Source organism: Sceloporus occidentalis, unplaced genomic scaffold, assembly GCF_023333645.1.
Source record: "Sceloporus occidentalis isolate IW3139 unplaced genomic scaffold, rSceOcc1.0.p SCAF_6, whole genome shotgun sequence".
Lineage (NCBI taxonomy): Eukaryota > Metazoa > Chordata > Lepidosauria > Squamata > Phrynosomatidae > Sceloporus > Sceloporus occidentalis.
Genome location: NW_028316986.1, coordinates 86,621,269 through 86,648,334, shown reverse-complemented (window position 1 = coordinate 86,648,334; position 27,066 = coordinate 86,621,269). Strand labels below are relative to the sequence as shown.

The 27,066-nt window shown below is 41.7% G+C and overlaps 1 protein-coding gene across 2 annotated transcripts; it reads right to left on the bottom strand.

The window, feature by feature from the left end:
- Window positions 1–676: 676 nt before the first annotated feature.
- Window positions 677–26,241, bottom strand: LOC149311049 (neuromedin-B receptor-like). Of its 2 annotated transcripts, XR_016281604.1 has the most exons (4): window positions 26,207–26,241; window positions 9,188–9,536; window positions 3,343–3,911; window positions 677–2,972 (listed from the first exon to the last, which is right to left on the bottom strand). XR_016281604.1 is itself a non-coding variant. In XM_089528454.1 (3 exons), the coding sequence occupies exons 2-3, from the start codon at window positions 9,512–9,514 to the stop codon at window positions 3,510–3,512; spliced, it is 729 nt and encodes a 242-aa protein (XP_089384580.1). In that variant the 5' UTR covers window positions 9,515–9,536; window positions 26,207–26,241; the 3' UTR covers window positions 3,182–3,509. The 2 variants fall into 2 exon arrangements, 1 of the variants encoding a protein (XP_089384580.1); XM_089528454.1 differs by lacking the exon at window positions 677–2,972 and having other exon boundaries at window positions 3,182–3,911.
- Between the last annotated feature and the right edge of the window lie 825 nt (window positions 26,242–27,066).

Sequence of the window (27,066 nt, the reverse complement as noted above, 5' to 3'; positions counted from 1 at the left end):
AACATCCCCAAAGTTGAAATTATGTTTTACCACAAAGCAGTTTTGCTTTTCAAAATGAAAGTCCCCTTCACAAAGTGGTAATTAACCAGTGATACAAGCCCCACCCAAATTGGCCATTTGCTCGACCCCCTCAGAATGGACATGGCCATCTGCAAAGAGGTGGCTCTTGCTTATATGTAGTAATGTTACTTATATGTAGTAATCACTTGCATATAGCTTCTCCGTGCTATCATGATGTTATGGCACCTGCACATGATACTGCCCCTTTGCAGACACCCATGAGCACCTCATAGTGAGGAGACATGGTGCAGTGTCAGGTGGGACTAGCAGAGCAGCCCTGGTGTCATCCTGCTCATGCAGTGTAGAACAACTTACCCATGTTGCAATCCATCTTCCATGGAAATCAGTGTTAACGAAACAGTTAAGAGCCAACAACAGCTGGTGCTTTCCATATCAACTGTACCATAAATCCACACTGAATTTTATTTCAGAACTTGAATGTGGTGAACCCTCTCCCCAAATCAAATTCATTACCTTATTCCAGACCTTTAAAGTCTGGAATAAAACCCAGAATGAATTTAGTACATCCCTGACATGGAATCCACCAGTCATCCCTGTAAGTACAGCATTCTAATTCCTTTCTATTAATTTATCTCCCACCCTAAGCTTTTTTTTTTTTTTTTTTTTTTTTTTTTTGCATAACTATATGTTTTCCTCCAAGAGGGCAAAAGCAGCCGGAGGTTGGGGGCATGGAAGCAGGAAGCTGACAGTGCCTGAAGAGTGAAGATCGCAAAGTGAACATGTAGTCTAGAGAGGTTCTTTTAATCCCTTCCAAGAAAAGATGGGAGGGAAGCTCACATGGGATACTGAAGAAGAAGAAGAAGAAGAAGAAGAAGAAGAAGAAGAAGAAGAAGAAGAAGAATCCACATTCCATGGTCCTTTGTGGGCAACACAAGATGGGACCACCTCTGGGGATAAACAATCAAGGTCAAAAAGGGCAGGTTAATATTACTTAAAATGGGATGGCATGTGATGGAGAAGGATCTTGAAAAATCTTTAAATACGGAAAATTTAAGAAGGGCCGGTCTTGTAAGTATATTGCAGCTAATACAACAAAGAGTCTTTTTGTACCTGAAGAGCAAATAGTTTTATTTAGCATCAGTTTCATGGACCACAGCTCCTTATATCTGATGCAGTGGAATGTAGTCCATGAAAGCTTATGCCAAACAAAAATGTGTGGAGAGTCACTACTAGAACAAGACCTGGTTAGATTATTTACCATTTATGGCTTATTTATTTATTTATTTATTGAAGATTTATAGGTCACTTTTTATAGGCCGCCTTTTAGGGAAAACTTTCCCAAAGTGGCATGTAAGATTCACATGGTGAAACCCAATGAAATATTTATTTCAAGAATGGAGACGAATGATATATTGAAAATTAGTAATTTCAATTGCTTAACTGCATTTGCAGATGGGCACCCAATAAACGAGCTCAATTATAAACCAAAAGGAAATGATAAGTTTTTAGAGTATACTTGGAGATGTATAATGATGAACCCTACTGAATATCAATTGGAGCCAAGGTCTTTAAGCAAAGGGCCACCATGAAGTTTCTTCCAGTCCTGTTATCAGAGTGCAGGTAGGCTAGTGGTCCTTCAGGCAGTCTGGATTGAAACCATTTGTGGCTTTATGGCCAGTACAAGCTGGTGAAATTTGGGGCCAGAAATGCACTAGCAACCAAAGCAGCTGATATAATATAGATGTCATAGTATCCAATGGCTACTATTTATCTACTATTTAGATGAAATTTGCAAATCATCTTTAAAAGTTGTGTCGTGTAGAGTCTTTAAAGACTTACTCATCCATTGATTGGAGCAACCATTCTTCATTTGTTATATATTATTAAAACACCACAGGAAGTTCACCTTATGAAAAATGTAACAGGGTAAAACAAATCAATAGTTCTGTGGCATAAAACCATTTTGAACAAGCAACCCATACAAATTAAACAGCAAAATTCAATGAAGATCAATGTGAATTGTGTGTAATCTGAGGAGATATATCATGCTCATGAAGCTCATTGTGGCTGTCAGGCATTCCAGCCTTGAGGGAGACGAAACAACTGCTTCATCAGCTGCAAACCATGATAAAGTTTGAACATAACTAGCATCCCCTTATGTCGTGCCTTTATTTGCATATTGTTGGGGAGAAGTGGATCACACTTAATGGCTTTTATGATGACAGATTTGAACCAAATTAAGGCTGTGCTCTTGATTGAGCCTTCCTACTTACACTTGGAGAGGCATGCTTGCTGGCCCAATTTGCTGTGTTGCATCACTGTTGAACTCTAAGCAGGATCCCAAATTGCATGGGGAATCTGCAGGTGAAGAGTAGGTTAACAGATTCAGGTCCTCACCATCCATCATAATGAAGAAGGAATCAGGACACCTGAATGTAGCTCTGTTTTCACCTCTTATAGAATGGGGGCAAATCTACATGAATATCTAAACAGAGCTAGCATATCACATCACAATTGTTGCTCCTAGCAAAATCCTACATGATGTGAAGGTGCTCTATTTTCACCCACAGACACTTGTTCAACCCAAACCAGGCTTTATTGTACAGAGATAGTGGCCTGGATGAAGTGTTCTCAATTTTCATCTTATATATGTACATATTTCTATTTTCATAAATAAATTATATTTATTTTCATCAGACATCTCTATGAAAGTTAGTGAACCCAAGATAAACATGAATTTGCACCCTGATGTGCATAAAGATTAGCAAGAGTGTACAGATCCTCTTTGCTAGAATCAGAAAACAGTATTTTGTAAAATTATATTACTCAGTCATACCCCATTCAAAGGTTTCCATCTTTGAACTGTCATTTAAGCAGTACAATTTCATTTTAGAAGGCAGCCAGTTGTATATCTGCATCCCAGATCATCAGTTCCAAACAAGAAACAATTCCTTAATACAGGGGTAGGCAACCTGCGGCCCGCGGGCCGGATGCGGCCCGGCGAGGCCTTGGGACCGGCCCCAGCCTGGTCCTGCCGCCGATTGCCGCCGGGGTCTTTGGGGGGCAATTGTCTATAGAAGCCTCAGAAACATGCATTTATATTAACATTTTTTTAAAAAATCAGCAAATTTTTTTTGCGTGTCCTCCATTTTTTTAAAAAAGTGTCTTCCATTTGAAAATTTTGTCCTACATTTGTCCTGGTTTATTTATATATTTAATTTTTTAAAAAATTATTTAATTATTTATGTTTTGGCTTCGGCCCCCCAGTTGTCTGAGGGACAGCAACCCGGCCCCCGGCTCAAAAAGGTTGCCTACCCCTGCCTTAATAGGTGCTAAGTGAGCAGGTATAGCTTTAATTCTTTCCAAATCCATTTGAAAATAAATTAATAAATGCTTCTTCCTGGGTTAGAAGACGCTAATACATTATCTATGTTCAGGCATGCAACAAAAACAGACTCATGTCAAGTTCAGATGTTATACTAATCCAATCACAATGGTATATCTTGTTTGGGGTTATTCCCATTCAGGATTGTTGTCACAGCAACAGTGTTCCTGGTATTGTTTTCCATAGAGCTCATTCCAATGGCCGAGGTGCTGTTCATGTAACTAGCAGATCTTCGTTGTCGAGGCGCAATGCGACAGCAAAGCTGACCATTGAAATGCTGCCTGAAGCTCTCACTAAGAAAATAGAGAGCAAATGGGTTTACACATGAATTGGAGAAGCTGAGCACTCGGGCTACCAAAGTAACAACCATATGGCCAAGCGATGGGTCGATCTTGTTGTAGTTAAAGGACCGGTACAAGTAGAGCACATGGGTAGGCAGCCAGCACACAGCAAAAAGCCCAACAAAGACTAGTACAATTTTAGCCAGTCGCTTTCGAGTTTCCATCTAGAATGAGAAGTTGGCAAACGCAATCAGTTACAATAAACAGAGCTGTTGTATGGTTCAGACTTGATCAAAATATGTAACACTGTGTTTTCTTTCACCTTTATGATGAATGCAAATGCAAACAGAAAAGCTAATAGCATAGAAGCCACAATAAACTTTTTTTTTGGCACTATCTTGAATCTAGATATTTTCAGGTACAATACACATCTTTGTAAACAAGGTATTAGTGTGCATATATTACTACAGAATTACTGCCAGTTCCCTACTTAAAGAACTACAGTTAAGGTTTGATTGAGCTCATCTCTACAACCCAACAAAAAGCAGCACATCTCCTTCTAAATTATAGGGAGCTGCTTATTAGATCTTAGAGAGTCATTCTCCCATCTGATTTCCAAACATCTTTTAAAAAATATTATTCAGAATATTCCTGCATCATCTAGGGGTATGAAAGGCAATGGGTGGCTCTTATGTGCCCAGGAAAAGCCGTTTCAAATCATGAAGTAAACCAAAACTTTATGTGTACTTCCTGGTTTAGGAAAGTACACCAAAGCCTTTGAGGGCTAATGGTTTTAGCCAAAATGGTAAACATACTTTTGTTAACGCTCTTTCAACTTCATTTAAATTGTTCTATTGAAAATATTCCTTTTAGATTTAAATATGAATTATTATTGTTTTAAGTTTTTTAAATGTTTGAACAGACTTTTCAGTGTGTTACCCAAGATCTTTCAATATAGGGCAGGACATAAACTGAAAAACAATTAATTTTTCTCAATACCCTCTAGAAGGTATAGTAGGCATTTTGAGTAAAACTAAATAATTTTGGAGCAGGGGTCCTTGGAGGCCTCAGGATAGACTTGAGGCAACATGTGACCAACAGGCCACCCTTTCCCACCCTGTGGAAACAGAAGTATGATTAAATGAAAATCACTAAACATACAGAATCAGATCATCTGGCAATTCCTTATCAGCTGACCCTGAGAAAAGGGTCCATTTGGGAAGGAATATTCCCTTAATGACACTCTCTTCTCTATAATAAGTTAGCTTTTCATTGGCTGAAGCTAGGCACATTCCAGCCCCTCAAATCTGGGTGTCAAGTTTGCATATTGTTAAATTGTTATGCTTCTACATATCATGGGAGAGCTAGCATGGTGCAATGGTTTGAGTGTTAGACAAACTCCCGCATGGCCATAGAAACTCACTTGGTGATCTAGATACATTTCAGCCTGGCTTCAGCCTGTGTCATGCTCAGCCAAGCTGAGGACTCAGAAGATAAGGAGGCTGAGTTTGAGCCCCAGGTGGAGGTGGAACCTGAAGCTGAGCTAGGCTCAAGCAGAGCCTGTTCTGTGTCAGGAAACTCAGCAGCCCAGCCTCCCACCAACAGAGATTCCAGGCACAGAAGATATGGATGAGCAGGACGCTGAGGTACCTACCTTTAGCAAGTGAAGGTCAGAAAGGGCATGCCTTCACCAGTCCAGGAGGCTTTATGAGAAACATGTAGCAATTGGGAAGCACCTGTGATTAGGAACTGGGTAATATAAACAGGTGCAGGATGCTGAGCTCCTTTGTCAGAGATTACCTAAGCTTCCTGGCAAAAGCATGTTTCTCTGACTCCCTTGGACTTTGTGGCCTGAAGCCATGACTCTTGGACTACAAAATGACCTGGACTCTCTGGGACTCTTGACCGCCTTGCTAAATCTGCCTTTCTGGAACCCTGGACCCTTGGATTGCCTGACCCTTCTCTATTGGATACTGAATTGGTACTTTGACACTATACTTTGGTTCTTGCATTTGCAAAGACCTTTTGTTTTGATTATAAAGCTCTGCTAGGCTGTGTAAGACGTTATCAGCAGTCTTGGCAGCTTTCCTGGACAGCCTGGTTGTGGGATGGAGACCTCTTTTATCACCTTGACAACTGAAAATAGCGAGTATGACCATGTTGGTTGTTCTGGATCTCTTGGTGGCTGTCAATATCATCAGTCAGAGCATCTTTCTGGGCCACCTTGCTGGTGGAACTTCAAGGTACTGTTTAATAGTGGTTCCAGCCCTTCCTGGACAAGCAAGTCCAGAAAGTGGTGCTTGAGGATTCTTGTTCAGCCCCTTGTCCATTGATTTGTGAAGTCCCTCAGAGTTCTGCTTTGTCACCCATGCTTTTTAACAAACAGCAGAAACAAAGAGGGGCAATTGTCTAGAGTTTTGGGATCAGCTGTCACCAGAATGCTGACAGAATTCAAAGATATAGCCATGTTAGTCTACAGAATCAGTATCTACAAGCATCTTATAGCATCTTTGAGACTAACTGAAATAACAAGATCTCTCTACATACAGAATACTGATGACATCCATCCCTATTATTCCTTTTGACCTAACCCCAGGAAGCTGTATATGCACTAAATTGGCATTAGACCTGTGCATGGCATCTGGACTGGATAAGAGAGAACAAACTGAGGCTTGATCCAAACAAGACCAAGGTGCTCCTGGTCTTCTGAAAGGTAGTTTCAGGAACAGACATTCAACATGTGATTGACAGGGTTAGACTCCTCCAAAGATGCAGGCTGGCAATTTGGTTATATACTTACATTCAGCCCTGAGTCTGAAGCCCTAGAATTTGGTGGTGACCAGGGGTAATTTGCACACTTAAAACTAGTGTGTAAACTAGGTTCTGAGTCTAGTAGGGATGCTGGCCTGGAGGGAAAGAAAAGTGATGTCAGCAGTAGTGACCATGGATGCCTTTCCTTTTTAGGAGAGGAGTCTATGGCTGTCAATACTGCCAATACCGCCATTTTCTGGCCCAACCAGCAGCCCTGGTAGACCTGAAAAGGTTCCCAGGTGGTAGCAGCAACTCACCCTCACCAGCAACCACCGCAGGTGCATGGCAGAGGTGCCTTGGCTGGCAGAAGGTGGTGGCCAGAGAGGTCTTGGGACAGATGGTGAGGTACCTTGTCAGGTATTCACCAGTCTCTGAGATGTTACCTGGTGTGGTCCCCCACACCTCTCTGGTGACACCCTTGCCCCATGAGTAACATTTTTCTAACAATGTTTGATATGCAAATGGGGTTGCAAAATCCTGTTACTCTCAAGATCATTCTAAGGAGCTGATTACTTCACTTGTAAAATTGGCTTATCGCTAGCTGGTTTAAATCTTTAAAAGGGTGGCATCCTGATGTTATCAAATAGATTTGGCTGCCTAATCTGCCACCCAGACGCATCCTGGGTCCATCCCTGCTTCCAGGAGGGCTCCTCTTGGCTCTTTTCAGATCCAGGAGTTTTCTGGTTTAAGAAAATGACTATCAAACAGGATCAACAGCCTGTCAGCAGGGATCAAGTCACTTCCCTGCTGAAACAGTTACACTGGCTACCGGTCCATCTCCAGGCAGAATTCAAGGCACTGGTTTTGACATTTAAAGCCCTTTAAAGCTTAGGTCCAGACTATCTGAAGGACCATGTCTCCCTATACAAGCCAGCCCAAGCACTGAGATCAGCAGGAAAAGGCTTTCTCTCAGTCCCACCACCTTCTCAAATGCAGTTGGTGAGGACTCAGGAGAGAGCCTTCTCCATGGATACTCTCAGACTGTGGAACTCCCTTCCACAGGAGGTCAGGTTGGCCCCCTCCTTGTTCTTTCCACCAGCAGCTGAAGACAGTTTTATTTAGGCAGGCATTTGGTGAGTTGTTTTAATTTGAGTAATGTGGTGTGATGTTTTAATGTTTACTGTTTTTAACTGTGAAGTTTTTAATCTATGTTTTAATGTTAGTAGCATTTAATTATTTTTTAACTTTTGTAATCAATGTTTTAGCTCTATCTTTTTTAAATGTATTGTAACCCGCTTTAAATCCCACTATGGGAGAAAGTGAGATATAAATCCTGGAAATAGATAAAATAAAATAAGCTTGCATGATATGTTTTGTGCATTTTAGGTTGGCCAAATTAAACAATATCACTGTTTTGTGGATCTGAATGTTACAGCCTTTCCAAGCTTCTTTCAGATTGGTTGCTCCTTCACTGTCTGAGGTCCTGAGCTGCCTGCATGTGTTGTTGGTTTTGAGGCTGAAGCAATCAGTGGGATGATCACTCCCTGGTCTTGCACCTCAACCAAGGACCAGCAGGGAGAGAGAAAAGATTGGGCCAGCAGCAGCCATTGGACAAATCTCAAATCAATGTGTTTTGGTCTGTTTTATTAAATCAGTTTTGATTGCCAGTTGCCAACTCGGGAAGAAGAGGAGACAGAGAGAGAGACCAACAACTTGCTTTTCAAGTTCTCTTCTGCCTGCTAACCAGCACTCAGTATACTTAAAGGAATTGTTTTTCTTGCTGTCTCTTAGCCATTGATTGCTTCTCCTTAAAGAAACTAAAAGCAGCCAGTTGGTTCCTGCTAATGTTCACATGCTCTCAGTTCTTGCTACCACATCTCTATGAACATATGCATGATCACTACCTTTCCTCTCTTCACCTATGCTCCCTCCCCATTGAGCCCTGATGTCAGAGCCAGTATGAAAGTCGAGAAGGAAACAGGTGAATTCATGGATATTCTACAACAATCCAGGCTTTGAAGCCGTCTGCAGGGGTTTTTTTGTTGTTGTTGTTGTTGTTTTTGCAAGTATGCAGCCGGTTGAAGTAAATTCTTTGCAGCCAGCACTTACTGTGGGGTATGAACATGATTGGCAGTTGATGGCTCTCCAAGTGGCACTTTAAAGTAATACTGAGCTAGACTTTCCCACAGAGTTGTAACAATGATAGAAGGAACCAGAAACAGGTATTGAGAGACAATGGGTAATATCTAATTCTTTGACTCTATTGCCATTCAGTCTTAGTTGGCTCACTGGCTAAACACACTCAGAGTCAGGAGTGAGCTTTTTTTTTCACAGAACAAATAGGCAGGAGAGAGAACACACATTTTGTCCCATAATTCCACACTTAAAAAGGCTAGACACTTAAAAATTCCACACTTAAAAAGGTTAGATCTGTAAGTGGGGTCAGGTGAACTTGGAACTATTTTTTTCCTTTTGTCACAGACATCATATTAAACATGATGTGAACTATTTATCAAACTACAGTGACAAAGAAAATTATTTTGAAAGCCCTGTTTAATACTGGTGCCTGAGTGGAGTTACAAAACCTCCTGATATCAAATGGGGGGGGGGGGAGTATTAGTTGGAATATTTTAGTGGAAGCATCATATTCACATTTTGATACGACATCTGACCTACCTAAAGTTACGTGAGAGGTCAGAGACTCTCACTTTCTTAAAATAGTTCTCCAATTATATATGGGGTGACTTACCTGTTTTTTAGTTTGTTCACTGTATTCTCCTGGAAGATTGTGTGCACTCTTAATTAAAGTCCTTGCAATATGGAAATAGTAAATACTAATGATGGTGAGTGGAATGAGGAGGTATACCAGAAGTATCATCACTGAATGGATCATTGGGTGCAAATCATCTTTCAAGGGATATCGAATGCATTCTGTGAAACTGACATTGTCTGCATCATTGATGTATGCCACTTCAGAGAATACTGCTTCAGGAACTGCTAGCAGAATGGAAATTACCCAGATGGCAATCACTTTAATGCAGGTCCACAGGATTGTGTTGGGTGCTTGAATATCCATGGGATTGACAATTGCCTTGTACCTAAAAGTATATATATAGAGAGAGATGAATGTTATTTTTCAAAGAAGACAATCTGTAAGAGGAAGAGAAAAGAAGACAGAAAACTTAACAAGAAGCAGGTATGAGTTCATATTCAGTACTTCTGTTCAAAAAGCCTGTAAAAAGAATATCAATATATATCTCCATATCTGCAGGGCTTTCACATCACAGGCAATAAATTTCAAACAGGCTTTTGCTGCAACAGTTTTTTATTTTATGTATACTACTCACTTACTCAGAAACAAGACAGTGAGGCTTCCTACTAAGCATGCATCTATAGGATTGTGCTGTGAATCATTTAAAATTAAATACAGATGTCAAAAGTTGTATTCTCCCATTATCAATAGCAGTACTTCTACTGACATTTGACTTGCATTATGATTGTGAAATGGAGTCATCTCCTAGTAACCCTGCATGAAAATGCACTGCATGAAGAATAACTCTGGCTGATCCTTAAATTGGTCCCTAAGGACATCCATTTCTGTTCCACATTACAGAGACATGGGCCGGCCACACACACACTTTCAGCTCCAGACTGGCAAGTGTAATGAAAACTATTTGTCTTTAGTCTTCAAGGGTCAAGTGTTTTGAAGCTTCTTAGAAACAGCTGTGATTAATGGTATCCAGGAATTTGAAGCTAGAGATTTTCTCCTTCTATTAAACACCATGTTAACCAATAAGGATGTTGATTAGATTAGGAAATCCCTTTAGTAAATCTAAATCCCCTATTAAATCTAGACAGCCCTTTGCAGAGCACTGTGAAAGACAGAAAAACACCAACTCCTATATCTCATATGCTTCAGGGAGTGATGCTCAGCTGCCATAAATCCAAGACTGCTGACATCTGTGCAGTTGAGTGTAGAATGGATACAGCTCTTGAGACTGTCCCGGATTAATGCACTTCAAAATTAATCTAACTTTAATGAGCAAAAGAGCCTGGGCTAATGAACTTGTTTGTTGCTGAAAACCTCATTGGAAATATACTGTGGTTTCGAAAATAGACTCTGGATAAAGTTCAAAGCCTTAGTCAAACCAGGGCAATTTTGACTATTTCTGTTGCATCCTAAGATGAAATGGGCTTCCCTCCAAAGATAACAGAATTAAAGCTTGATCCCAGCCAAAGTTTTGTGTTGGATTTGGTAATTAAGAAAGGCATGGTGATGAAACAAAGGGGGCATGGTTTAGGGTTTGTTTTTGTGAAAATGTCCAGGGGGAGGGGAAGTGGGGGGGGAGGGCTGAAGGCTGAATAAATGGCAGGTTCACTTTCTAATCTAAAGGCAAATTTTATTTTATTTTTCAAATAATTTTTATTAATGCATATTTTTCAAAAAATAAAATAGCACATAAGATAATGCTACATACATGCAGCTACAAACCTAAGACTAACTACTTCTACACACTACACTAACCAACTACATATAATAACATAAGACAACAGAAAAGGGAAAACAAATTACTTCCAGCTTGCCAGCTAACAGCTGTAATTATCAAGTTATTGTACTTCCTCTAAATAAATATGTAAGGTACACTTCTATGTGTTATTCCATTCCACTGTTCTACAAATCCAAAAATGTATATTTTCTCCAATGCTTTCTTGTAAAAACCCACTGTCGGTTCCTTTCCCTTTTTAAAAAATATTCAATGACATTCCTTTAATCAAGTTCATCAACTTTTCCATTTCAGCAAAATCATGTAATTTTATCAACCAATCTTCTTCAGATGGAATGGCCATGTCTTTCTGTTTCTGAACATAAAACATTCTAATAGCTGTAAGCATATATAAAATTATTCTTCCATGTTTCTTTTCCATCTGGTCATCCATCAAGCCCAAGAGAATTTTATTTTGGTTTTAACTGAAATTTAATTTTAAAAATGTTTTTCATCATACAGTGTGTCTAGGGCCAATATTTTCTCACCTTGGCTTGCATCTACACTGCAAAATTAATGCAGTCTGACACAATTTTAACTGCCTGATACAATATAATGGGATTCTGGGATCTGTAGTTTTGAGATATATTTAGCTTTCCCTGTCAGAGAACCCTGTATTTTGCCCCACCAAAATACACATCCCAGAATTCCATAGTATTAAGCCACAGAAATTAAAATGGTGTTAAACTGCTTTCTTTCTGCAGTGTGGCAGCAGCCCCTATCACAGATCCACCACATATGATAAAATGTTCCTTCCCTTTTGTAACACTTACAAGTGTATGTAAGTGATTCCTTTATACATCTTAGAGACTCTTTGTGATGTCAGATATCATTGGTACATTGTGTTGCAAAATTTTTCCTTAATATCATAGAACTTTAAAGCCTTCATCCACATTCTCTCCAATTGATCCATCTACAGTATGACCCATATTTTGTACCCATTTTAATTAATTAATTAATTTAATTTGTTTTATTTATATACCGCTATTCCAAAGATCATAGCGGTGAACAGCAAGTAAGCTAATTAGCAAGTAAGCTAATTTGCCCCCAACAGTCTGGGTACTCATTTTAGCGACCTCAGAAGGATGCAAGCCTGAGTCAAGCTTGGGCCCTTTTGCTGGTCTTGAACTCGCAACCTTGTGGTTTCGAGTGAATGGCTGTAGTACAGGCATTTACCCACTGCGCCACCAGGGCTCCTACTGCGCCACCAGGGCTCCTACTGCGCCACCATGCATTCTTTTCCCTGTTCATCTTCCATTTCCATTTTCAATAATAATTTATACATACTAGCTATTAAATGTTCATAATCTATTCACAATTGTATTTCAAATTGTGATTTTATTAATACCAATCCATATAACTTCCTGTCCATCTCTTACAAATGACCAAGCACCATCTTTCCCATCAGAAGTCCCCTGATATGTGCAATTTCTAAGGAAATTGCCCAGAAAAATCCTGATAAAAAAAGAGAAAGTGAATCATCCTCAAAATTTCAGACTGCTTTCCACAAACTGCTACACCCCTGTTACTAATATGTCACAAGATTTTTTAAAAGTTAGGCCACTCCATATCCTTTTTCATTTTAAAAACAATGATCGCATGATTATTTTTCAAGAACATCTAACCAACTCACTGGTTCTTACATTGAGTAACAGTGCTTAGATTTAATTCATTTAAACGGGACTGTTAGATACCTATGCATCACATGTGCATTCATTCCTATAGTCAGTAAAAGAGATGGATCACTTCAGTGTTGAGTGTTTAATTATTGCTATATGCAATGACAAACAATTCCACAGATGGTTTACAGAAAAGGGTAAAATTACAAAGTGTACAAGTAAAATTATAATAAAGTGCTAGCAAAGTGATTATGAAAAGGAACCATTAAATTATAGGCTTTCTTGTCATTATTAGTATCATTTTCATTTAAAAAGCTACAATAAAGTCCCACAGTGCTGAGCTGGACTAGAAATATTACTCATTATGCCTTCCATGTTTATAATCTGAAATAGTCCCAACACACACACACACACACACACAAACAATTTGCAATGAAAGGAAAGCTCCAATTTGTGGCAGTGGAAGAGAAGTGCCATGCATGTATACTATCAAAATTAAATGCCTGCTTGAATCCAAGACTGTGCTCACACATGCAGGGTTATTAAACGTACCCACAGTTATTTCTGCATTAACCACTGTGTAAAAAACAAGCATAGATAAGGAAACAGAAAATCAACAATGTCTACTACTAATGACTACAGAAGCCTGGATTCAAGTAAACACATAACCATGAGCCTGGTTTGAGCCTGTTGCTATCTTTCACTCAAATGTTGTGCAAATAAAAGTGGAGATTGTGTTCACAATGCTATAAATGTCTGTTACCACTGATCTATGAAAGCCAATGGCTCTGGTTGCACCTTGAGGGGAGAAAATCATTCATGGATGCTCTCTTCATTGTTCTCTCTCTTTTGCCATGGTCTGCAACTCAGTGTGGGTCAGACTTAACACACTAATACTAAGCCCAAATACTGCAGCTAGCCTTATTAAAATATGCATGAAGATAAAAATCTGGCTTCAAAATATGGCTTTCACAAGAGCTGATGTAAATCACTGCCTTTAGCTGTTCTCAGCCCACGATTAATTCTTCCCATTGGCCTATTACATAGATGAGGCAGTTTTCTTTATGCTCCTGAAAAGAATCCATAGAGAAGGTATGCAATATAGTGGAAACGCAATATCTCCATTTCATATAGTTGACTGTGTTCACAAGCATTTCCAATTGCACAGAAATGAAGCAAGAAGCTTCCTCTTGAGGCAGGCATGCTCAGATAAGCAAGATCAATCTCTATCTCCCAGAGACACAATTACAAGTGAAGAAGGTCAAATCCACATATCAGTTTTTTTCACCAGCACAAAATGACTGAAAGGAGAGGGCAATGTGGTGATGGTTTCTTAACCATTTATCCTCACAATATCTTTACTTTCATGGTACTATGCTCCTTATTTCCTCCATACATGCTAAAATAGCCAGAGGCGGATGCACGGATTAAAGAGAAACTGTGAGAGAAAGTCTCTGTGTGATACTGCAAAATGCTGCTCAGTCCATAATTGCAAACAGGTTTGATGTCAAACATATTTTCTAGGGTTAACAGATTAAATCCATTGCTGGTATAAAGTGCAGCAGAAACAGAACTGTCCCTATTATTTCATTTTTCAAGGGAGGATAATTACATCCTCTCTATCTACATACCAAAAAGTCTCCCAATCTCATATCCATTGCCATCCACAATGGAAATAAAGAGAACAGACACAAGAACATGGGTTAAATAAAGGCCACTATACTGACCTATGACTTATCAAACTAATTTAAACTCTGTGATAAGCAATAGTGGGGAGCAACCTGGTGAGGGAGCAATGGAGGAAGTAGGTCTCCACTAGGCCCCATCCTCATCTTCCCCTGGGCAAACACCAGAGACCCAAGTAGAACCCAAATAGCTGGGTTGCTCCCTTTTTGGCCCTAATGGATAGCAAACTTAGGGGCAAAGCAGACGAGTGGCAAAGAGCAGCCTCTGGATGCTTCACCCATGATCATGCCGGGACCATGGTGACTGCATGGCCCACTTCTGAAGCAGGGCACCACCACGGTCCCAAGCTGCCTGCCACCAGGAGCCGGATTATTTCTGCTCCTTTTTGATCCAGTCCAAAGGACTGTATTGCAGTGATGGGGATGTGGTTTTAAAAAAGGGTCCAAACTTTTCATCAATGCATTCTTAATTTCTCTATTGGCCTATCTTTGAGCCCTATCCAGACACTGTAGATTGACCTGACCCTTCCAAACATGGTGAGGAAGAATGGCTGACCATAGTAGAATGCACCCCAGGCCATTGTATGCAATTTGAAAGTCACAAATTGTCTGAAGCATTAGGACTTTCCCTTTCAACAAACCAAGGTGATTGTCTTAGACGCTATACAGACGGGCACAATGGGGCACCGTCGTCACGTGCGAGGGGCGGCGCTTCCAGATGCCCCTCGACCCTCACATGTCATGAGGGCGTCAAAATGGCGGCGCCCAGTACCGCCATTTTGAGGCAATGGACGCTTAGCGTCCGCACGTCACGACGCCATTGTGACATCACGAGTGTGCCATTGGTGCACTGTGGCATCACAATGGCGCTGCAAAAAGAACCCACTTTTTGCAGGTCCTTTTTGCTGTGCAAGGAAGCCACGTGGTTTGTCCACTGCAGCTTCCTCATGCAGCAAAACAAGGCACACGCAGACCGCCCTTTTGGGGCAGTCTGTATCCCGCTTTAGTTACCAAGGTCATTACCACCAAGTTGAATAACCAGTATTTGCAGCAGAGGCCCTTGTGCTCCCCAAACAATGAAGCAAGTAAACCATGTCATCACATGTTCCCCTCCTGCAGCCACCTGATTGTGGTTTGGTCAGTCAGGCCCAGCTGAGACTCACAATAGTATGTTTGCACCTGACACACTGCCCAATAGACCATGCTATGTCCACAGATCAAAAATGGAACCTCTTCAAGCAGAACCTTGAATCTGAAAAACATTAGTGAAAAAACAGCTTCTGAATGACACTCATGCCTATGCCATTGTAGATGTTACTGATGCAGTTCTGATTCAGAAACAATAAATGTGAAATCAAGCCACCAGACAATGTCTTAGCAGTAACCATGCAAAACTGATATCTGGTAAGAAAAAAATTATCTGCAGCGCAGAATAAGAGACCATCCTTAGAGCCCCTAATCTCCAAAATACTAATACAGGCCCTAATGCCCACTAAATGCCACCACTAATTCATGAGTGTGAAAAGCCCCCCCCCCAAAAAAAAAAATAAATCTATAAGGAAACCAGCAGGAAACAGAAAAACATCATAATGTGAGAAGATACTAGCCCAAAGACCACCCAAGCTCCTCCGTATAGCCAGAGAGAGAGAGGTTCATACCTATCAACCACCATCCACCTTTCCCTGGACCACCCTTCCACCATTTTACAAACACTAAAACCACCTGTGCTCTCTGAAAATCCCAGGGCCTTAACGTAAGAGGCTAGGGCTGACAATCTGCCTCTAATGGACTCTGCACTTTCCATGAGGAGAACACAGAACTGTAAAATGTGCACCACCTGTAAAAGCCAGCCATCTCAAAAGCCCTGCTGATGTCTGAAGTAGATAAATCACCTTGCTGGCCTAAGATAACTCTTCTTGGTATCTGGAGCAAGAGGAAGACGAATGGCCCTCACCACCTGATCTCTCTAAGTTTCCATAGGTCTGAGTCTTCTTGAGCCAATGCCTAGTGGAGAAATTCTCAAACTGAGAACCAGGAGAACAAGAAAGAGACTTACCACTCTTCCCTCATGGATGTTCTTGTCAATCTGCTATTTAAGTGTGGATTCCTGATGCTTAACTGATTTGAAATTACCATAAACAAAAATGGATGGAGCGATTCTGAAAATGAGTACTAAAACTAGACTTAAAAACATCTCAAATATTCTGATATATCCGCACCACGGAACCAACATGTCTAGCCAAACTGGACCTGGCACCTTTAGGCAATGGATGTCAAGATCCTTGCCTGTTGCACCTTAAGTGCTGGTCCCTGTTGTTAGCTCACTGGGCATTTCTTTGTTAGTAATCCAACCCTGGCATCCCAAAAGGAGTGAGGGTCACTACAGCTGGAACACTCAGGATCAAACTGATATGGTTGATGAGAATGGAAGTCCCTGTGAACCAAACTGACAATTCTGAAGGAGCTATTATGAAATCTGTATAGGCTTCCCAGCCTGGCCTCATGTTGTTAGGTTTCTATTAACTATATGTCTGCTGTGAGATGGATTATCAAGCATATGTCTGGTTGAATAGTAGTCTGCATGCTTAACTGGACTTGCAGCAGAGCCCAGCAAAGGGACAGGTTGATTATAACCTTATACTAAATGATTCATCATAAAAGGCCACTCAGTTCCCATGAAGTCTACACTGGATGGTAAATAATGTCAAGGTACTAACATAAGACATGCCAAATTTGCACTCTGTGACTGCAGCATAAATAAGAAAACCTGGAAGCCCAGACATTATCACACACCATTCTGGTGATGCAGCAGCAATATTGGCAGCAATTGAAAGGGAAAACCTGTGAATTAAAAGTTGTGCAATAGTTACTGATGGCTGGACAGATCAGCTACAGCTCAGCCATGGCTTCATCTGATAATATCCTAGGTCTCCTCATCTTTAGGCCGAGCAAAATTATTTCCTCCCTCCAGTGTTATGCACCACAGTTCCAGAACTGGCTTCTCCAAAACATGCTTCTGATAAATGGGAGTCTTTCCATTTATCAGAGGTTTCTCCCCAAATGACAAGAGGTTAAATGTGAGAGGAGATACAATTAGATTTTAATGAGGCTCAGCTTGACAGTGGTGACAAGATAGCAATTGCCCAATGAGATGGACAGTTTGGCAGAAGCACAAAATTTTGAGACAATTCTGAGCAGAGGTTATGAAAAGCACCACAAGATGGGGTTTCTCAGGGATCTCCCAAAATGGACCATGGAGAACTGGAATCTGGACAATGGAGCCCCAGCTCCCAGCTAGCCTATGTACATCAAGGACTACAAATCCCATCTGATCTGTAAGATTTGGAGGATGTACTAGCAAATCATGTTAGGATATTTTGATTCTTTTCTTGATTTGGCTGAAACTACCTTCTCTGTTATTTATACTTTCTATCTGTCTCTGAAGAACAAGATAGTTCTTCAGGTAAGAGATATCATTTTGTTATAGTATCTCCTTACTTAGAATAAACCTTTTCTTTAAAAGTACTCTGTCACTGCCTCTTTCATATGCCTTAGCTCAGCAAGACCTGATTCTTCACCAAAACTGGGAACAGAGGCAAAGTGCCAGTGGAATCCCCAGCAATGTCCCATTGCATTGCAATAGCAATAACAACAGCAAGTACATTTCTATATCGCTTATCAGTGCACTTAAGCACCCCCTATGTGGTTTAAAATGTGTAAGCTGATTGCCCCCAACAAACTGGGCACTCTTTTTAGCAACCTCAAAAGGATGCAAGCCTGAGTTGAGCTTGAGCCCCTGGCTGATATTGAATTTGCAACCTTATGGTTTGTTAGTAAGTGGCTGCATTACAGGCATTTAACCACTGTGCCACCAGGACACTAAAAAAGGAAGAAGTCAAATCATGGGGTGGTGGAGGTGGCGAGTTTGTTAGATAAAAAGGTGGTCTCAAGAGGTCTGATCCTGCTCAGACAGGATAAGGGAAGGGAACCTCACAGTCCTCATAATGCATCTCTGCTGCAGCAATAACAAATATTAATTCAGAAAGAGAGAGAGATCTGATGTTTAGGAAATGTGTGCAAAATTCAGATGCAGCACATAAGAAACCTTAATAGCAAACTCAGAAAGGCTGGTTCAAAACAATACCTGGTTTCATATTATCTCTTTGCCGTATTCACTGAATTTTACAGGGGCTTCATACAACATCATTTATTTTTTTCCACTGCTACTTCTGTCCTCTCTTTTACCAGAAAGGAACTATTAAGGAAAAAAAGACAGAATTGCTACACAGTGCCTTCTAATTCCTAGTGTGAAAATGCCCTGATACTGTGGATTATTTTGTAGCTAAACTGATGCCATCGCTGCAGCAAAGAAAGTATCAGGAGGCTTAGGGCAAGTGCAAGGATTGCAAAATTACAAAAGAAGGAGAAGGAGCAGAAAGAGAAGATAATGACTGGAAAACAAAGGGAAACATTTCATCCCAAGTCAACATCCCAAGAGTTTCTTCCTGACGTTTTCTCCGAGGATGCCAGCCACAGATGCTGGTGAAACGTCAGGAAGAAACCCTGCTAGAACATGGCCACATAGCCCAAAAAACCCACAAAAACTAGAATATTTTAAATTTGTAACACCTCCTAAAAGCATGAGTGTGTATGTGTGTGCACATGCACATGCAGCTTCAACTCATCTCATAACATATATAAAACATTACAGAACATTCGTATGATATGGTGAAAAAATATTTAGATACATTAGGTATTAGGTTTCTGTTTGAAACTATGCCCTTTTAATTTAACAAGTGACATTCACATGTCATAAACAGAATAAATTGCAAAATACCATTTTAGTTCTTGTGAGCTTTCATTTTAATTACATACCTAATTATCCTACAAGTGATTTTTTTTCCTTTGCTCATTAATTTTGTTCAGTTCCTTGTTTACTAATTAATTAGTCTGAGCCATTTCCTGTATCCTATACCTTTTGGGGAACATTTCTGTTATTCAGAAACCACACATAGGAGTGCACTGATCTTTTCCATTTGGATCCTGTAGCAAAGCCAGCCCTGGCAGTCATTATACAATGAGAGACAGCTGCCACAGGCAGCAAGTTTTGGCAAAAAATGTTATGAAAGGGCAGGAAATTTTTAGTTATTTACTTTGTTGTCATTGTATTTGTACTACCAAGGATGAGAGGAGGTGGTTGTGGGATTTGATGTGACACACTAATTTCACTGGCTGTGACTACTGTGCATCTTGATCTGGGGGAGAGGTTTATATTTGCTACCCCACCTCAAGTAACAAAAAGGCTCAGTGCAGTTCTGTGATTTGGCATTCATACCTCCCACTGACTATCCTTGGAAATCTAAGAGTGATTATAACTTTTGCTCTTTTTGTCCTAATTGAATGGAATTTATAGGCACATGGGGGGATTTTTGCTGCCAAACAAGGGGCAGCTCATGAATCTCCTGCCAGAAAAACAGTGAATAGAGACTTGTATGATCTAAGATGAACAGTAGCTGCCCACTGGAAGAATTTTGCAGGGATAGTTAACGATTCTCAGGGAATCGAGCCTGCTAATTTTCATACGAAAAAAATCAGAAATTTACATCTTTATAGTATATAGTGAACTGCAAAAATAAAAAGTGACCTACTCTTCCAGATTCCTTGTGTACTTTTGTTCTCCAAATAACAAATGGCACAGAGTTGCTTTTAAGAAACAAACATGCAGAATTTCAGTAGCATAGGTGCAGTGGTTTCTGGGGAAGTGACGACCTAAAATCTGTGGAGAACTGATTGCTTTCCCTTTCTTCCCCCTTGTGTTTTTGCAGAAGCCATTTGAGAGAGGTACTAAGAACAGCAAGGTGCAAAGTTTCAGAAGCTATAGTGCAGGGACTAGGGAGTTACGCTATTTGAAAGACAATATAAGCAGTGCTTTTAAAGCAGTGAAGCATAGTGGCAGTGGAGGAATGGCCTGACTATGGGTGCATCTACACTGTAGAAATAATGCAGTTTGACACCACTTTAAGTACTGCCATATACATGTAATGAGACTGCCCTGTATATCACTCTTTTTCATTGTATGAAAAGGATAGAACTGGAAGGGGCTTTAAAAAAACCCTAACAATTCATGTGCATTTTCCATTCATACATGATACAGTAGAAAAAGGGGTGCCCTTCATACCTGGCCACATATATCTGGGAGTAAATTCCATTGAAATCAAAGGGACTCTCTCCTGAGTAGATGTAACTATGTATGTATGTATGTATGTATGTATGTATACACTGTACCTGCTATACTTAAATGCAGCCATCAACTCTGACACCATATGTTTGTACAGGTGCCTATATTGTTATTGCTGTTCTTAAAGCTATGCCTACAGTTAGGGCATGACAACTGGTTACATCCAATATTCTTGGTTCAGCATTTGCCTGCTAGTCTGAAACATCAAGAGGCCCACAGACCAGGGAACATTAAGATAATGCCTGGCCCAAAATATTTTGCTGCCAGAGGCAACAAGATAACACCCTCCCACCAGTGGCTTCTGATGGCTTTCATGTCAGTATCGAGATAAACCAACATCTTGTTTTAATCTTTAAAGAAGCAATCCAAGATACTGAGCGCTAGCCTCAAAGTAGGTTCAGTGCCTTGGACTCTAAATCCCATACCGTTGTTCCACCCATGTTATGGCCACCTGACGCCACTGTTTTTTCTTTTCCATGTAATGAAGCTGATAAGATGGGGCAGCTGAATCTTTCTTCATCAGTGCCAATGGAAGAATATCCTCCCTCTCACCTGAAGGTAGGCATGTGGTTTAGGGGTGGAGGGCAAGCCAAGCCAGACATCTCCTCCAACACCTTGCTACCGGCTTCCAGCATCAGCCTCTGAAGCTGTGTATACACTGCAGGATTAGTGCAGTTTGGCATTGCTTTAACTGCCATGGCTCCATCCTATAGTATCCTGGGATCTGTAGTTTGTGGTGTCACCAGAGATCTCTGACAGAGAAGGCTAAATATCTCACAAAAGTACAGAATTCACAGAATTCCATAACATTGAGCCACAGCAGTTAAAGTGATGTCACACTGCAGTGTAGATGCAGCCTGAGATATATGCCCTGTTCTGCCTAATAGCAGAGTGTCCTTCTATGGCTTATTCCAGCATATTTCTTGCCATGTGGCTTGTCCTAGACCCAGGCTTACTACTGTCTCTGCTGAAGGTTTGAAGGACTGGTGGATGTCCTACATGAGAAACGGTTCATGCCACACACTTCCCCTTCTTTCTCTCTGAGAAACAGATATACTCCAGGCAGAATCATCCCCCTTCAGAACAGTCCATTCCATGTAACCTTTAATGTTTAATAGAACAAGGGAAGGATAGAGGCAAGAAAATTCCCATTTTGTAAATAGTGCCAGCCCACAAGAAAATGCACAGTGACATTTTACAGTATAGCCAGAACATGGTATGTGCCTTTTCTAAAGTGAAGGACTAGGACAAGAAGAAAACTAAGAGACTTTTGAGGACTACTGGAGTTGCTAGGGGATTCTGAGAGTTGTAGTCCCAAAATTAAGTCTCCCCTGCCCCCCATGTCTGGGCATTAGAACAGCAGAAAAAAAGTGCCTATGCAGTCACCAAATTTTATTTATTATTTTTTTTTTTTTGCTACTTTTTTTGCTACCTCAGTTACAGATGGCCCAGCTTTGACAACATAAGGAGTGTCCACACTGTTTATGGATCACGGGTAGTAAAATTCTTGTTCTGCTATTGCTGAACCTTTGCCATTCTCCCCCAACTCTGACCTTTCTTTCAAAGTCAGTTGTTCATCAGGATCTGTTTCACTTTCCCCCTTTTGAACATGAAATGGGGGAAAGAGGACACAATTCAGACTTTTGCCTCAAGAAATCATGAAGACAATATTAAATTTCTGTTTGCTCCCTAGATCTGATATCCCAAGGTATACTGCTTCTGAATATGGAAGTTCCATTCAGCTATCAAGACTAATAACCACAATCCGAGGTGCCCCTGGATGTTATCATACCTAAATCACTGCCTGTCTAGCTGGGATGCTGCTGCCCAAATGCATCTTGTGTCAAAGCCTCGCTCAGCTGGCCAATTTTTGAAGTTGGAAGCTCCCCAACTTCAAAAAAAATGCTGGCTGAGCGAGGATTTGATCCAGGATCCATATGAGCAGTGACTTCCCAGCTAGAAAGTGGTGATTTAGGTATCATAACATCCAGGAACATCCCAGATCCTGAATTCAAGCCGGAAGAGATAAGACAGCTTATTTACTAATGGGATACACTCCAAATTTAATATTAATTTAATTATATGATTTTACCGTTGTCCTTCCATATTCGCTAGGTTTTGGGGAACAAGACCCCCATGAATATGGAAAAACCGCAAATAACAAAAACACTGTTTTTACCTGAGAGGACACCTCTCTAGGAATCTCTAGGTCCTCCAGTGCAACTCTGTGGTCAATGTCCAACATACACTGACCATGGAATGGCACTGGAGTAGCTACAAATGGTCTTTCAGTGCAACTTTTAGTTAAAGTTGACCACAGAGTTGCACTGGAGGACCTAGACAGTCCTAGAGAGAACATATTAATGTAATCCATGAATAATCAAATTCGCAAATATCAAAGCCACAAATATGGAGGGATGACTGTATTTGTATGCCACCTTTCTCCCAGAAGGGACCCAAGGCAGCTCACAGACAAAAGCATTTTTAAAAAAATTTACAATAAAATATAAAACAGTTAAATCATCTGAAAGCAGTATAAAATTATATAGAAATATATAAAAGTTAAAAGCATGACTAAAACACCTACTCCATAAAAAACCCTATATGATATCAAACATCTGCTTAAATAAAAACATCTATGAACTGGTTGTTGTGCTCTTCCTTTGGCAAGTGGTTTGCAAATATTAATTATGTGCCTTTTTATGTGTGAAGGGCTACTTTTTGTGTGTAAAAGCAGATGCTACCAGGTAAGATCTTAAGAACAAGGATTGCTAGAACTAAGCATATTCCCACAGAAAACCAGTTTCTACTCAAGGTTAATGAACAGGTGCACTGTGCATGCTCCAGTGTGCTTAGGTTCCACATCAGATGAGTGGCTTTAGCCCAAGCAATTAACACGCACTTTCTCTCTCTTAAGAGACTTCAGTGTTGAGTTTTAGGGACACACAGCAATCTTAAATTCAGCTCCTTTGGGTGGATCACCAGAGTAAAAGTAAATGAGTTTTAAATGACTTGTTAGATTTGCCAGTCTAGGACTGACTTTCACGATTGTCACATAAAGAAAATGGCCACATTGTCTGACATGAGGTGCCTGCACCTGTGTGCCTATTTTTTCCATGATTATCTTGCCTGTATATTGCTCTTGTGAGTCAGCATAGTGTATTGGTTTGTGTGTTGAACAATGACTCTGGAGTGACTAGGGTTCGATTTCCAGCTCGGCCATGCAACTGGGTGTCCTTGGGCAAGTCACGCTCTCTCTCAGCCTCAGAGCAAGGCCATTGAAAACCAACGCTGAATAAATCTTGCCAAGAAAAGCCCATTATAGGTTTACCTTAGGGTTGGCCATAAGTCAGAAAGGACTTGAAGGCACACAACAACAACAACAACAACAACAACAACAACATTACATTACATGCAACAAACAAAATGTACACAGAGAAAACAGTGTCACAGAGTCAGCTCAAGGGTGTCAGGTAAGCCAGGGGGATCCTATAGGTGACACATGACCATGACATCTTATACAGTTGGCCCTCCTTATCAATGGATTCTTTAGCCATGGATTCAAACATGTGTGTGAATGTATCAATAAGCAAAGCTTGATTTTGCCATTTTATTTAAGGGACACCATTTTACTGTGCCATTGCATTTGGTCAGACTTGAACTTACATGGATTTTGGTATCAGGAGGCGAGTCCTAGAACCTAACCCTAGTCTTAAAAACAAAGAAAATTTCTTAAAAACAAAGAAAAACTCTTAAACGAGGAAGTGCAAAGGCATGAACCTTCAGAGGTAAGGACCCAGAGGGATGGACTAGGAATTATAAGAACCTTTGGTGTGGTTTACAAGAGTTGATGGTAGTTTTCCTGGGGGGTGTTTTGTAGGATCCTAAGTCTCTACATCCACAGTGCAGAAATAATCCAGTTTGACATCCCTTGAACTGCCATGCCTCCATGCTATGGAATTCTAGGAGTTTTCATATGATCAGTTTGGAGAAAAGTGTAGACCATGTCTTCACATCTGTCCTAAATGTTTTCTATCCCTAATTAAGATACCAAATATTATGCCGGTTGGAATGATAAATATCACCTAATAGCATAGCTCTTAAAGTGGGGTGGAGACTATGGGCTGCATCTGCACTGCAGAATTAATGCAGTTTGGAAAACGCATGGGCTGCCATGGCTCAATGCTATAGAAATTATGGGATTGTAGTTATATGAGATAGTTAGCCTTCTCTGTTAGAAAGCTCTGGTGCCACAACAAATTACAATCCCCAGAATTCCACAGCATGGAGCCATGGCTGTTCAAGGAGGTGTCAAGGGGTTCTTTCTAGAGTGCTGATACAGCCTTGCTCTCTGGTTTTGTCCTCCCTTCAAAGATTTGATTCATTTAACCTGGAGAAGAGATAGTTAAGAAGTGATACAATAGCCCTGTTTAAATATTTGAAGGGATGTCATACTGAGGATGGAGCCAGCTTGTTTTCTGCTGCTCCAGAGAACAGGACCTGGAACAGTGGATGCAAGCTCCAGGAAAAGAGATTCCACCTCAACATTAGGAGGAACTTCCTGAGAGTAAGGGCTGTTTGACAGTGGTGGACTCTTCTTTTTTGGAGTCTCTCTCTTTGGAGGTCTTCAAACAGAGGCTGGATAGCCATCTGTCAGGCTTGCTTTGATTGTGAGTTCCTGCATGGCAGAAGGGGGCTGGACTGGATGGCCCTTGGGGATCTTTTCCAACTCTAGTATAATTCTATCAATTGCCACTGTAAGATTAAGATCCTAGTGAGTCTCCTAACTTGTTTGCTGCCTGTGTGGAGGGAAGCAGGAAGAGAGGAAAGCTACATGCCAGATGGATGGACTCTGTAAGGAAGTCATGGGTATCCGTTTGCAGGATCTGAGCAGAGGAGTGGAGGATAGGGGGTCTTGGAGATGTCTCATCCATAGGGTTGCCATGTATCTAGAACCTTCCTCATGCAGTTCTTTTAATACAGTTCCTCATGTCGTGGTGACCCTCAACCATAAAACTATGTTCATTTCGACTTTGTAGCCCCATAAAACATGTGTTTTCTGATGGTCTTAGGTGACCTGTGTGAAAGGGTCATTTGACCCCCAAAGGGGTCGGGGACTAGTGATGTAAAGAATATGTGTCAAAATTCAATAAACAGAAGAAATATCTGTCATTTGAAGATTTTGAAAGCTTTTTAAAAAGAAGACATTATGAGCACTTCTTGATCAACAAGTAAGAATTTGGGTTTTTAATTTGATGGCCAGGATTTGAGTATCGTGCATAAGCAGAGCCACCATTCATATCGTCAGGTGGTGAGTGCAAATCTTGGCCTCCCTGGTCTTTTATTTTCATTTTGAGAAATCTGCAAAAACAAAACAAAACAAAGCAAACCTACAGGGAGAGGAAAAACAACCTTTTGAAAGGAGTTTTGAAAACAATATTTTTTTAAAAAAATTCGCATCTGGCTCAAAAATTGTTTTGTCACAACACTAGTCGGGACTCACGGGTTGCGAACTGCTGGTCTGGATGGCCTGGAGGGCAGTTCACAACAACCACAGCCCCCCAACCCCGGCTGGACGGCCCCTGTCCCGGGGGCTGCTTTGAGGGAGAGTTCCTGCATTGCAGAAGGGGTCTGGGCTGGACCAGGGCCCTCTGGGATTCTCCGGAGGCTAGCCCCGTTTACCTGTCGGCGCTGAGGGCGGTGAGGGTGAAGACGGAGACGCCGACGGAGGTGAGCTGGACGGCGGGCAGGAGCTTGCAGCCGAGGCGCCCGAAGAGCCAGCCCTGGAGGAAGAAGCGGGAGGCCTCGACGGGGACGCAGGTCAGCAGCAGCAGCAGGTCCCCGGCCGCCAGGCTGGAGATGAAGAGGTTGGGCGCGCTCCTCCGGGAGGCCCTCTGCCCCACCAGCACCCGCAGCAGCGTGGCATTGCCCACCAGCCCCAGCCCCAGGATGCCCAGGTAGACCGAGGGCACCGCCCAGCGCAGCACCTCCAGCGAGAAGGAGGAGGCGCGGCCCCCGGCAGCAGGGAAAGGAAGGGCAGAGGCCCCCGAAGGGGCTCCCCCCCAAGCGCTGCCGTTCCCCTCCTCCCAGCTCAGGTTGGCCCAGCTGGCCATCGCGCCCCTCCTCCTCCTCCTCCTCCTTGCGCCTTCAAGGCATTTCCCGACTTTCTCCTCCCGAGATGGTTTGAGGCTGAGAGAGCGTGGCTCGCCCCAGGATTCGAACCCTGGCCTCCCGAGGCTGAAGGCTCTGCGCCAACCTGGCTCGAAGGGTCTGTGTTAGTTAAGGCAAGGTGTGCCGCCCGGCGTCGAGCAGGCAGCTTCCCCCTCCTGCCAGCATTTGGGCTGAGACTGGGACTGGGAGGATTAAGGAGGCAGCCCCCGCCTCCTTCCGACGGAGCGGGCGAAGGAGGGGAGGAGGAGGAGGAGGGGGGGCGGGCAGACGGGGCAGCCCCAAAAGAGAAGCAGGCGCCCCGCGAGGGAGGACCGTCCAGCCGAGGAAAGGGAATGTTGACCCATACTTCTTAGTCTTGCTTGTGTTCCTCC

Bases quoted from the DNA above. Each gene is read 5' to 3' on its own strand.
- LOC149311049 (XM_089528454.1), bottom strand. From the start codon at position 9,514: ATGGATATTCAAGCACCCAACACAATCCTGTGGACCTGCATTAAAGTG. The intron at 3,912-9,187 runs GTAAGTCACCCC...TTCTCATTCTAG, and splicing joins GTGAACAAACTAAAAAACAG to ATGGAAACTCGAAAGCGACT.